At 38.3% G+C, this 13,139-nt stretch overlaps 1 protein-coding gene across 7 annotated transcripts in view; it reads left to right on the top strand.

Annotated features, from left to right (window-relative positions):
• The window catches only part of NSD2 (nuclear receptor binding SET domain protein 2), a 105,345-nt gene that overhangs the window by 31,860 nt on the left and 60,346 nt on the right, over positions 1–13,139 (top strand). For 5 of the 7 annotated variants that reach the window (XM_069795402.1, XM_069795419.1, XM_069795373.1 and 2 more), the window contains exon 2: positions 8,357–8,982. In XM_069795402.1, the coding sequence (XP_069651503.1) occupies positions 8,386–8,982 (597 nt within the window). In that variant the 5' untranslated portion in view covers positions 8,357–8,385. Of the gene's footprint in view, positions 1–1,515; positions 1,718–3,526; positions 3,651–3,857; positions 4,047–8,356; positions 8,983–13,139 lie in introns of those variants that run through there. The other 2 variants (XM_069795382.1, XM_069795392.1) reach the window with 2 other exon arrangements.

Here is a 13,139-nt window from a genome sequence, read left to right as displayed (position 1 = left end):
GTGAAACATGACTGAAATTCAACAATAGTGCATAAAACAAGTAGTAGGCTTAAAAAGTGTAGTAGAAAGTGTGCATACAATATCAATTCATCAGGTGAATGCTTGGTTCAAAAGTGGTAGTGATAGCTGAGCCTTCAGAAACTCTGCAAGTAAGGATAGGAAATACAGTTGCTTAACACGACTTATTTCTACAGTCAAAACTTTTTAGATTTTCCCATAAGAAGTAGGTACAACAGCATTTGTCTGAAGAGCTAAATTTGATAAGGCAGTGAAATAATCCACAGAGCTAGAGCTATGCTGAGAGAAAGGACAGCAAAAATGGTAAGAGATACCCATTGGAAACCTCTCAACACAGAAGTTTTGGAAAGTGGACAAGAAGGAATTGGTTTGTTGGACAGGAATGTGTTTTATCTTTCTGTCTCCAAGTTAAATGGGTGAGCTACACTATATCTGCAGAAACCCAAAACTTGCCTCAAATTCCAGACCTTTTACCTGTAACAGTTATGCTAATCGCTCTTCTGGAGAGATTCTTGTTGTAGACATAGCAAAAGAAATAGAAAGGGAGTTAAGAACCATGAAAATGGTGGTAATGCATTTTGGCAAGAGCATGTTAAAGCCCCAGCCCAGGGAAATACTTCAAATAATGTCCGAACCAGAAAGACCACTTAATAGCAAGTATTTGGATTTGTTTGGGGAGTGTCTAGTGTTCCAAGTCTTGAGCCTTGTTTGAGTGTTCCTGGCATACATCAGTTGTGTGTGTGTATTTTGCTTCAAGGTAATACATTGATGGAATAATTAACATAGTCTCATGTATATAGTTGCAGTCTACGTGTAAAGTAGACCAGAATTAGCACAGTATGGGTAGGATTACATTCTAGATATAGTTATTGGTCGGATAGGGATATATACAGTTCTTGATGAAAGGTGCAAGTCTATAAGTAAAATTTCATAGTGCTGTTGAGTCAGTATTAACGACCTCTGAACTTTACCTTCCAGTTTACTCAATGTTTTGGGATGTGAAGTTGAATGTACTGGGTGAAAGAAATATTTATTTTTACATGTTACCTGTCCACATTAGAGAGGTACGTTACCAGTGCAATGTGAAGACATGGCCAAATACTGCTCTGTGATAAAGACTATGATACTCTTCTATGTATGCATATAGCTAGGCTTTCATACAATTGACAAGGCCTCATATATCACCAACGTCACAACGCTGGTTTTTAGAATGATTCCAGTGCACCAAGTGTGCTTCTGGAATCTAAATCCACTCACTTGGGTGAACAGGTTTTAATGCCACGATAGACAAAAGATAGCAGAGTTTTAAGGGTCTAGGCAAACTGATTGTATCCTCTATTAAAATTAGTTGCTGTCTGCTCTGATCTGGGCAACATTGTTTATTTCTGTAGATGTGTAGCGGATAACGTTTTGTTAATACTACAATTTGATTTATTACTTATATTGATAACTTATTTTGTGGTGTCATCCCAGATTTGATCTTCCCTTCTCAGAATTAGCACGATCGGAAATTTTCATGATACTCTCGGTGAAGCTTCAGGCAATTGCTATGCTGTCATGACTACATGCGGGAATAAGGGCAGAATCATTTGCCACAGTGAAGAGGAAACAAAACAGATTATAGTGCGTTTATCTACTGCAGTGAGTATTATGTAGAACCAGAGGATCCAGGTCCTGAAGATATGTGCAAGGAGTGGAGGTAGGATGCTGAAAAGAAAAAGTAGTGGGATTAAAGAAGGGGTGGGAAATTGAAGTAGGCTTGGACCAGGTGAAAAAGCAGCATAAATAAGGAAGGAACTCTGCACCTAAGTGCTGAGCTAGTTGAGTTTGCATTTGGTTCTTCATTCCCAAGCTAAGTGGAAGCCAGATGTACAACTCTGGCCCACTTGAAAGACAGACATCGTTTCGTTGGTGAGTAAAGACCTAGACTGAATGAGTATTCTGGCTGTACTGAATTGTCAAGTCCTGTTTTGCTAGAAAGGGGCCATTCCCTTCAGCTGAACCATTTGGAACTCTCCAGGAGACAGAAAAGTCTCAGGTTTGCATTTGAAAACATAACTTTTTTTAATTTACTTTCAGCCATTTGTTAAGCAACTGTTGAGGGGTACCTTTCAGTGTTTATTAAATACTGGTGGTAAATCCAGTCATTCCTACCATTTTAGGCACCAGTGTTTCTCTCTGCTTATCTGCAGAGGAGAAGCAATTCTTTTCTATTTGATTTGTGGTCCCACCACAGTAGTATCTGTATTCTGTCTTCAGACAGAAATACAATGTTTTGCAAGAATTTGAATTTACTCAAATCTGTCTCCTTCCTTCACCACCCACCTTCAGCTGCAGGAGTGGAACTGACAAAATTAAATTTCTGCAGCAGTGGAGAAGAATATTTCTTCAGATTTTGAAGAAAACAAATTAATGGGGAGGAGTCCTGTTACAGAATCTTCTAGCCTTATCCTCAGCAGCGAGGGTTGGCTGCAAAAGCCCTTCCTGAGGAGGAACAAAAAGTCAAGTCCATAAGTTTTGAAAGCTTGCTTTCTGCAGTAGCAAGTAGTATTTAAAGTGAAGAAATTCTTCGCTTGCCATTCTACAGTTCTTAGCTGTACAAGCTGGTATTGCCTATTGCCTTCATGAGAAGGCAATAAATAATTGTTTCAGTTGATGAAATTAGGCTGTAACAATTAAGTTCTACAATTTTATCCAGTGGAGCAAAAAAAAAGCAACCCCAAAACAAATTAGAAAAGATTGATACTAATTTTTTTCAAAAATAATTGGGTGGCAAATAAGCGTAAGTGCAACTGTAAGTACACTAACCCTTTTCACACATTTTTCAAAATATGCATGATCTTTTTGTGCAAATGTATATTATGTCTCTATATAAACATTATTATGTACTATAACTGCAAGGAAACTTCCGTTTACTCACTTAAAAATACTTTGTAGGTCACCCTTGCCAGCTGACTGGTTAATTGAAATCATTGTATATCTACTGCAAGACTAGTGAAGTCTCTACTTCAGGTGCTTTTAAACTCAAAATTGGTGCCTTTGGACTAAAGTTTCCTTTTTTTTTTTTTTTTTTTTTTTTTTTTTCCTCCTTTCCTAAGTCTTTTCTAAGACTAGTGGTAAACTGTTAGAAAGTTTTGGTATAATTATTTTCACTTCTCTGTCAGCTACTACAGTAATGGTTTTCTTCATGAGAGATAATGTTTTTGAATTTGCTGGCTAGAGCTGGTTTGTAAAAAAATGTTTGGCAAATCCACAATGCAATTTTCAGTTATGTGTTTTCTTCTAAAAGTAAATTCTGTTTGCATCCTGTAGTAATTTTTCATTATTTTAATATAATGAAGAACAGTACTGCATGACAGTAAACATGTCTCGTCTCTACCTATATTTTAGGGGGTTTGTACAAGATAATGTGAATAAGCATACTCAAGTTTTCAAATGTATTAGCAAGAATGTGTTATAACCTTACTAATCTCTGTAAGTATTTTGTCTCATTCTGATCTGAAAATAGGAATAACCTTTGGTCTTAAAATTGATGAGAGAATGGAGAAGACTTATCTGAAAACTATCTTTACAGAAAAAAGCAGCAGCCATCTATTAGCTTTTTCAGTGCCAGCTGAAAGCCTGATTTGTAGGTAATAAAAATAGCTTTTGTGGATAAAGTTCTCTTACTGTGAATTTGTATTTAGGTGTGTCATCTTCCCCCTCTTCCCATCCCCCCCCCCCCCAATCCCAAGTAATTCACCTGAGAAATGGCTTTAAGAAAACCCTTAGAGAAAACAAAAGTGGTATTTTAATAGTGACGCTTGTTGATTACTTACTCTGTTCACTCCCTTTGGCAGAATTGGAAGGAATGGACTACTCCATTATTTCTGACACACAAGAAAAGCATCTCTGAAATTGCAGCAGATGTGGAAGAAATGAATAATAAATATCACATAAGTGATAGTGGCCTGGACAGTGAAGGAGGAATCTGACATGCAGACTAACTGTATTTGGCTCATGACTCCTGTCAGATGATGGACCTTCAAGTAATTAATAACATTATTTAAAATGTCCGCAAAATAATTTGCCTTATGTAGAACCTGGTTTTTTAGTATGAAAATGTGTACAAAGGCATTGCAAGGATTGTCCGATTGTCATTGTCTGATTGAAATATCTAGAGACCTTTCTCTGGTAAGGCAAATCTTCTTTTGCTTACTGAAAGCTATTTGTTCGCAAGCCAAAAAATCATGTTTATTCAGCAGACTCCTTGGCTATCATGTTTTTTCCTCTTTGTAAGTGAAAATGGTACTTGTTGGGTCACCGGACAGTCAATATGGGACGATACTAGCTTAAGTTTATTAGCTGCTACTGGTGTGTGGTGCTTTTGTCCCCTTCCTTTCCCTAACCACCCCCCCCCCCCCCCCCGGTTTCCTTTTCCATAGATAGAGAGTCATCTAGAAAAAGATAAGGGATTGCTTTTGCTTCTATGTGATATGGTGGTCTGGCATGAGTGCACTTAATTTAACTACCAAATCTAATATGCTCAGCTGCTTCAGGACCTTGCTCTTGCAACTCTGATCAACCAGATCTTGGCAGTGTTCTATCTCACTTCATTCTTTCACGTCCTGTCTTCTAGACCTCCTTGCATCAATTCTAAGCTCACAGTACTGCTTGGTTATCTGTTGCTGATCATTTTCTTTCCTTGCCCCTTTTCTTCTTTTCTGCACTATTGTCCTCTTCTGACAAAGAGCCTAGTCCTTTTTCTTGCTTATGGTATTGTGCTACCATGAATTTTAGATAGCAAAGATTGTGCGAAATTTAACTAGCATCAATTTTGCCCTTCTTTCTTGAAACCCTTTGTTATTCCGATGGGTAGACTTGCTAGCTTCTTCCGTTTAACTGGACCTCACAACGTAGCTTATTTTTTATGAGGAGGACTGAGATGTGTATCGACAATTTCCTTCCATTAGTTGTCCTAGAGATGGTGACTAACCTGCAAATTGCTCTCTACGAGTCTCATCTCCCCAGTGGGACAATATTTGCTTATAGGTACTCACATCTGTTATCTTTGCCCGTTATTCTGCCTCTTTCTTTAAGCCTCTTCTCATTTGGCTCCATTAAATCTTCGTACAACCATGGTCTATTTTCCATATTCTGTAATCTGTATCTACTGGTTCTTATACTCTTACTGTCTCAAATTACTGCCTTTGTCTTCATCTTCCCATTTACTATTGGCCTGGGTACATTGACTTCCTTTTACCAGTAATACTGCAGGATTTGTTGTCTCTCTAGGCTCTAGCGATTTGAGGGGCCTTTTTCAGTGGTTTCAGCTGGTTTTAGTGACTTGTATTAGTGAGAATCATTAATTGAACTTTCGCTCACCAAAGTTCTAAAATCTGTATGCTGTGTATCTTCAGACATATTAGGCAAATCAAGGTAACTCCTAAGAGTTCAGAGTCTTTCACTGCATAGTCTTACTCGTCTTCATATTTTTGTGATATGGAATTACTACCCTTAGGTTTATTAGCTAGAAAGAGAGTAACTTGATTTCTTTAAGCCATGTCTTTTCACTTATTTATTGGTCATTGTGCAGACAAGGGCCTGAGCAGCCTGATCTGCATTGGCCCTGATTTAAGCAGGGGACTGGAACAGATGATCTCAGGAACTTATTCTGTGACTCTAAGATGATTTTTGTGTTTTGAAACTCTAAAGCTATCACTTCTTTAATGCATCCAGTGTTTTGAGATTGAGTACATCAGTAGCATAGTCTAATTTGATTATTTGTTGCTTTTTTCGAGTTGTCCTGGTCTGCCTCAAGCTTGATGGCTTTCTAGCTTAAAGAAATAAGTGATGAGAGTAAGAGTTATTATTAAGCTGGAAAAAAAAATACTAGTAGAATTACGGATTAAAACAAACAGAGTTACAAAATGCAGATGTCTTGATCCAGAAATCCAGACACTAATATGCAGCTAATGGAGCCATATTAAAAAATGTTTTTCAACTTAACCATGTAGTTGATGCACAGGAGGAAGTCACACAAGGCATTTTTCGTGCTGGTCCTCTTGTGAGAAGCTGTGATTAGCAGCAGTCTGTCATGCAGGGAAGTGGGGAGCTGCGGTGTTTGCTGCTCTGGCTGGTTCAGGCAACCACTGGAGGGCGTGTGCAGCCGCAGAAAAGCTGCCCGCTTTTAGGCTTATTTTTTAGATAGAGGGAATTTAAATGCCCAAATCAGATCTTGTGTTTTGCATTCTGGTTTAGTCTGTTGAGAATCCGTGGGAAGGAAGTACAGATTTTGCAACAGTTCAGTGGTTTGGTTTTTTTTTTAAGGAATTTTGGTGTCATCTCTGTAACCATAAGCATCACGTGTTCTGTAATGGGATTGCCTTTTGCCTAGAGATTTATAGAATTTGTCATCAGTTGTTTCTTAAAATATGATTTCAGTTAAATCTGCTGAATCACAGCTTGAAACATTGTCGTATTATTAATTGGGTTGAGAGTCTGTCTCATGTCCATGTTTTCAGAGAAGATCTTGTGAAAGTACGTGAGTTTTCTTTCGGTTTAGTGAGTTCTTTGTTCTGTTCTGGTGGAAATTTGAGTTTCCTTTTACCTCTGACTCCTCTTCAAAAGGGTTAATACAGTTGGCTGGTTTCCACTCATTTTATCAGAGATTCTATTGGTAATTCAGACTTCATCTGGCTAAAGAAATATTAGAACCTTCCCTGTCACAGATTAACTTGGAGTTCAGGTATGCTTGCTCTTCTTACCTTGTTTAATGCCAACTTTTCAGGCTGCTGTTTGTCCCTGGAGAATGGTTTTCATCTCTCAAATGAGTCTATGTAGCTTGTATGGAGAGATACCGTTTTATCTTGTAGGTACCTTAGAGCAGCATGTTAGGGAGATGGGAGCATTTGCTAAGGAGTGATGGAGTTATGATTTTTAGATTCCCCCCCCCCCCCCCCCCCCATATTTGTACATGAAAAGGTATCGTGTTGGCCAATTGCTTTGAGTTCAGGCTTGACACCCTTAAGAAGCTTTGCCAGGCTAGGGTAATGCTCAGTAACAAGCATTTGTACATTGCTACTCCTGATGTAGAAGTAGCAAATATGCAAGTTTCAGGAATATGCCGGTTGTAAGCATTGTAACTGTGTACATTAATAAACAAGGTGGTGAGATTCAGAAGAAATTTCTTCCATAGCAACTGATAATTCAATAGTTATTCATCATGGTTTTTACTGCACTTTTTTGGAAGCATGGGAGACTAGATTTGATGAATTTTTGATGCGATGTGACAGTTCTTGGACTTAATCATATATGAAATTGGTTACCTTGGTCATAGCTATGAAGATTATTGTGCTGAGCTTTCATAATATTTATGAAGGTGTATTTCTCTGTCATGTATACACTGGACCTAGTAATATGAAGAGTCTACGCATATGAATTTTAAAAATGGAAATGGTCATCTTGCCTGGTCTAGGAGCACAAAGGAGTCATTCTGCCAGATTCATTTGTTTGGTACGATAGTATAATGTTGAAATGGGCAGGGTTAGCTTTTAGAAGCCTCGGAAGACCTGTCTAGGGCAGATAATAGTGCAGTTTTAACTTGTTGGATGTTTTCAAATTTCTGTATGAAAAACGAGTGTTAGATGATATTGTTATTAAAAAGCTGAAGCTTCAGCAGTTGTTTTGACCATTTAAAGATTGCACAGGCCTGAAGGATCAGCTGTTTCCCAGTGGGCTGGTGTTCATGATACAGAATGCTCACCTTTTATTTGTTCTCATAGCCAGAACGCTTTGGGATACGTCTGAACACTGAGCTGTGTTGTTTCCTCAGGAGGTGTGCTTTATTGGAAGATTGAGGGCCTGTTTGTAGAGTGAGGAAGAGAAACTTTTGATGCTGCTGTCCATGGTGTAGGTGCTATAGTAACACAGCCTGTGGGGGTTTTATGCTGGCACAGCCTCTTAGAAATAAACTCATCTGTTATAACATTGTTATTAATGATATTATCTTAGGTCTAACTCTTACTTGTTTTAAACAGTGCAATACCTTTAAGTAATTAGTGTGGGCAAGACTCAGCTGTAGATTGTTAAAATGAAAGCTGTGATTTTGCTCTCTGCTTTTGTTTTAATAAAATTGATGATTCATTAATTTATTCTTCTAGAACTTTTTCATAATGCATATTAACAGATATTGAAGTATTTTGGTTATGAAGATTGTAAGCAACACTTTTTTTAGTAAAAGTCGAATGAAGTACATTGAGTGTTTATATTAGTGGGGACATATCTATCTGAATACTTGGTAGCTTTTGACATTTCTGTATTATTAAAAAATATTCTCTGTCTTTTTGTCTTAATATAGCAGTGTAAGACTGGAAACATCTGGGCTGAATGGACTTTAGCATCAAAAGAAGTTCTCAACTGTTAACTCGAAAAATTAACTACATCAAAATGAAGCAGGTACCAGAGATCCTTGGAAATACCAATGGGAAAACTCAGAATTGTGAAGTGAATCGTGAGTGTTCTGTCTACTTGGGCAAAGCACAACTTTCTGCCACTCTACAAGAAGGTGTCATGCAAAAATATAATGGCCATGAGGCTCTTCCATTTATTCCAGCTGATAAATTGAAAGATCTAACCTCTCGTGTGTTTAATGGTGAGTCTGGGGCCCAAGATGCCAAGCTGCGCTTTGAACCCCAGGAAATAAAGGGAGTTGGAACACCACCCAACACTACTCCTATCAAGAATGGCTCTCCAGAAATTAAGCTGAAAATCACTAAAACCTACATGAATGGAAAGCCTCTTTTTGAATCTTCCATTTGTGGAGACAATGGTGCAGATGTGTCTCAGTCAGAGGAAAATGAACAAAAGCCAGCAAACAAAGAGAGGAGAAACAGAAAAAGAAGCATAAAATATGACTCCTTGCTTGAGCAGGGTCTTGTTGAAGCAGCGTTAGTATCAAAGACTTCAAGCCCCACTGAAAAGAAGGTAGTACTTTTTTTTTTTTTTCTACATTCTTTCTTTTGTTAGGTTTGTTACTCGTACTGAGATTTCATTTGTTAAAATGTTAATCTTCATTTCAGGTATTTCAATAGGTGCTTCCCACACTTTCTATGATACTCTGTCTTTGTCTCAACAAAGGACAGATGCACTCTAGTTCTGGTCTGTGTTTCTTGCCTAGGCTAGGAGTACCCCATAAATTCTGTTTCCATGTAAGTAAAGTAAGTCTCCAGAGCAAATCAGGGCATGTGGTAGTATAGGATGTATGAAACTTCATCCAAACGTGCAGCCAAGACCTAGCCAGGATGTGCACCTGGGCAAGGTGGCTGGGGAGGCCTCTGAAATTAGAGATGGCCTTGGAGCATGAGGTATTCTGGCTTCTTAATAACCAGATGTTTCTTAAAAAAATAATTATTTCTGTATTCCTGGTTCTGAATTAAAGAAAATGTACTCAGCTGTCAGTTGGCTGATTAAACTAGACTCTTTAACTTCAGATTTTGGCAGTTGGAATATAGTCCCTACCCTTCTTTGTCATCTGAAAAGAGCTGGTTTTGCTTGCTCTAACCTAGTGAGTTGTATTCATTGAAAAGGTCTAGATACTTGCGTTAAGTGTCATTAACTTTTGTGGTCAAGCTCATCTGTTTTTTGCTTCTTTTAAACATGGGCAGAAATGGAAATTTCACCTTTTTTAATTTGCTTTACCAGATTGTAAATAAGAATGCTGCTGGGAGCCCTTTTCCCCCTTCATCTAGTTTTTGTTGCTAGACTCCCCTTAAAGGAATGTGGTTTGCAATCATTTTATCTTCAAGGAAGAAACATACATAGCAGGGATACTACTATGTATATTACGTTTCTCAATGAGTGATTCAGAATAGTCTTGTATAACAATAGTAAATATTAGTGAATGCTTTGGCTAGTGAACAGGTCATGTTTTTACACACCTTAAACGTGAAATGTATGTTATAGTTTTCTGTCAACTGTAGGTTTACTAGTTAATGTTGATTCTTAGTTTCTCCCAAGGTCACACGTGCAGAGAAGAACCACACATATAGCTGGTGCATTACTGATTTTATTTACCCTTATTTTCATTAAAACTGCTTAATGAAGGAGTGTACAGACCTGTGTAAACGTTCTTCCAAGTACCAGAAATATTTATCATTTATTTATGATTCAAATATATTATTCATCCTAGAATGATCGATACTGATGTTTTCAGGAATTTTATTAAAGAGTTTGTTTTCTTTAATTTTAACAGAATGTTTTAACACTAATTGGTTCAGACTTTGCCGAATCACTACCCAGAGGTAAAAAGTATGGGCACAGCCTATAGTTGGAGTAATTCTTTGTCTCATTGTTAATGAGGATAAATTGGTCTAAAAGTTGGTATATTTATTAGCATCAACAACTCTAGCATATTTGTGTGATTTGTGTGGCTTTTTTTTTTAAGAAAGAGGAGGAAATATTTACTATGCCCATCTACACAGTTTATTCTGAGGCCTTTCACATCAGTTGTCAATTAAGGGTGGCCTTTAATTTTTCCTGGTGATCGGTTCATTTAAGATTAAAAAAAAGGTTAGTCTGGCTTCTCTGAGTTGTTTTTTTGTCCAGAAATGGTCAGAAGAAAACCATGTCTACACTGTTTCCCAGAGTGATTGAGACTTGATGGCTGGAGAGTGGTAGGGTTAGTTATTTGCCAAACCAGTGAGCTACCAAACTACCAAATCAGGACAACCACCTGCTTGATCTCAGACTTTGCAATATTATAACCCTGTTCTTTTCAGACCATTTGGAACTGGGGGTCATGCTTCTCGCTTTTTTTTCTTGCATAGTGCATTTTAAGCATAAAGGGCAGAAGGAAAAGCATTTGAAGGTCACAAGGTGTTGGTTTATGATATAACTCCTTGACTGTAGAAAGTCTGGGGCTTTTCTTTCTCTCACAGGGAAGGTTTGCAACTGTGCAGGTTTAAAATAAAGGAAGAAAAACAAAATACTAGGGAACACACTGAAGATTTTTCAAATGTTTGTTCACATGCAGACTAGTGATACACATGTGTTCTCTGTGGTCATAACTGTAATTATCTTAATATCAGTGTTCTTCGGTTTCAGGCCCCTGCTCTAGCTGTTATTTCATCACCAACATCCAAAGCCTTAATGTTAGTGCATCATACTGTGGTTTTATGTAGCTGATTGTGGCTGCAAAGTGGAAGTTAGAGAAAAATCATTGGAGTAAAAGCTGATTAATTTTGCACTTGGCTATCTGTTTATTGTAGGTTACAAGTTAATGTAGAACCTGTTTGTCTGGTTTTATTTCTGGTCCGGCTTCTTTCTCAATTTCTTGTTGTCCAAGCTCTTACTCTTTCGATTTAGCAAAAATCGCCATGTTTCAAATACTGCCTTTTGTGTAAGGTAATTATATCTCTGTTTGATGGACGTAGCAGATTACTATCTTGCTGAGGTGAGAGGCATATCGTTTAACAAATTTTCTTGTTGTTTGGGCATTTTTTGTTAACTTAAAGGAAGGCTGTTTAAAACTTTATCTGAAAGTCAGTTTTCAATTGGGAAAAAACTTGATCTGCCTAGCTCTGACGTGAGTTACATTTCTGTTGATAACCACCGCCTTTTCCAGGCCTTAGAGAAACAGCTGTACTGCTTTCATTTTCCCAAGGTAAAGGAGAGGAAGGTGGGATAAGCTTATGGCTTTTTCCTCTCTCCCCTCCTGCATTTCACCCTTCTTCCCCTCACCACTGGTATCTCTCCACCTGAGGAATTAACTTTAAAATCCAGGCCTCTTCTGATAAGGCCTGGTTTAGCAACTTTTATGCCAAGGCACCACGCTGATAGTGGTCTGACAGCACCTCTAAATGTTCTGCTATTGGTGGTAGGTATCACATGTTGGATGTCTGAATCGATGCCAAACCCATGGGCTCCGATAGTTGCCCACTTGATACTGCTGCTCATGAGAGGGCAGTATGCTTCAGTACTAGATTTTGTGGTGGCTGCTTTTTGAGTCATTGGTTTTGTCAGTTCTTGCAACGCTACCAGTTAGGAATGAGGACTTTCCTAGATTTTTCTCACTCAGTGCTTTTGTTAGAAGTGGAACAATCCTGTTTGGAGGAGAATGGTAGAGGTTTACTTCATATACTAATATGAAGTAGTCCAAGTTTGATCCCTAGAGCAATCCAGAGTTTCTGTATGGGAAATAGAGAGCACATATATCTGCAGCTCTTATGCTGGTGGTCCCAGAGTAGGTCTGAGCTCTCTAACCCTAAGAACAGCTCAGTATGTGATATGGGCGCATTTGAGCTTGTTCTGCGTAAGCCGGTTTGGGCCTACAAGTGGCAGTTTGCCCTTTTGGCATGGCTTACTGGCATGACTTCCTAGCACGGGTGCAGTAGCTCAGAAGAGCAGCAGTGCTGTGTCCAGAACAAACCTGGAAGTCCACACACTGTTATACTTGCTAGTTGGGGATTCCAGCTGTGTCAGATGTACATGATCCAAAATGTACCTTCCACATAGCTTCCTGTCCAGTTTTCTTGTAGCCCTCTTTTAGTATTACACCAGAAACTTGGCGGTTTGGTACTCTTTCTGCTCAGTAGAGTTTATAATGACTTTGCAGCAGATACCTGTGGGGCAATTTAAGTTACTGGAGAAACTCCACTAGTCCTTGTCATGCATTTATGCTGCAGTTTTGTCTTCACACAGAAAAACTGTTCTGGCCAACTCCATTATGTCCGATACCTACATAATGTTCTAGTGCCCTTCCCAGTGAATGGCAAAGATTTGGAAACCCAGTAAGGGTAGAACAGAAGCAGTCTGAGGATTATCTGCTGCTTTTTATGCTTCTGTGTTAACTAAATACAGGAAGGTGGAGATGAGCAGAAACCAACAAGTTCCCTCTGTAAGATTGGAAAGCTGTGCTTATCAAATGTTTGATTATCATGTTATAGCTGTTACAGCCAGATCCTGAGGTGGCTTGTTTTGTTTTAATTTCCAAAAAAGTAAAAAGAAAAAATAAAGTAAAATATATGTGTCTTTTTCAGAAAGAGGTCTTGCTTGATTGTTTTGCATCATCAGTTATTAGGAATTTGTGGTCAAGTATGGTTACTGAACTTGTCATAAAATGTGCAGCTAAACTACCACATGAG

This window comes from Haliaeetus albicilla, chromosome 1, assembly GCF_947461875.1.
Source record: "Haliaeetus albicilla chromosome 1, bHalAlb1.1, whole genome shotgun sequence".
NCBI classification, from domain to species: Eukaryota; Metazoa; Chordata; class Aves; order Accipitriformes; family Accipitridae; genus Haliaeetus; species Haliaeetus albicilla.
The sequence above is the reverse complement of the archived record's forward strand: the minus strand, read 5'-3'. Positions and strand labels throughout refer to the sequence as shown.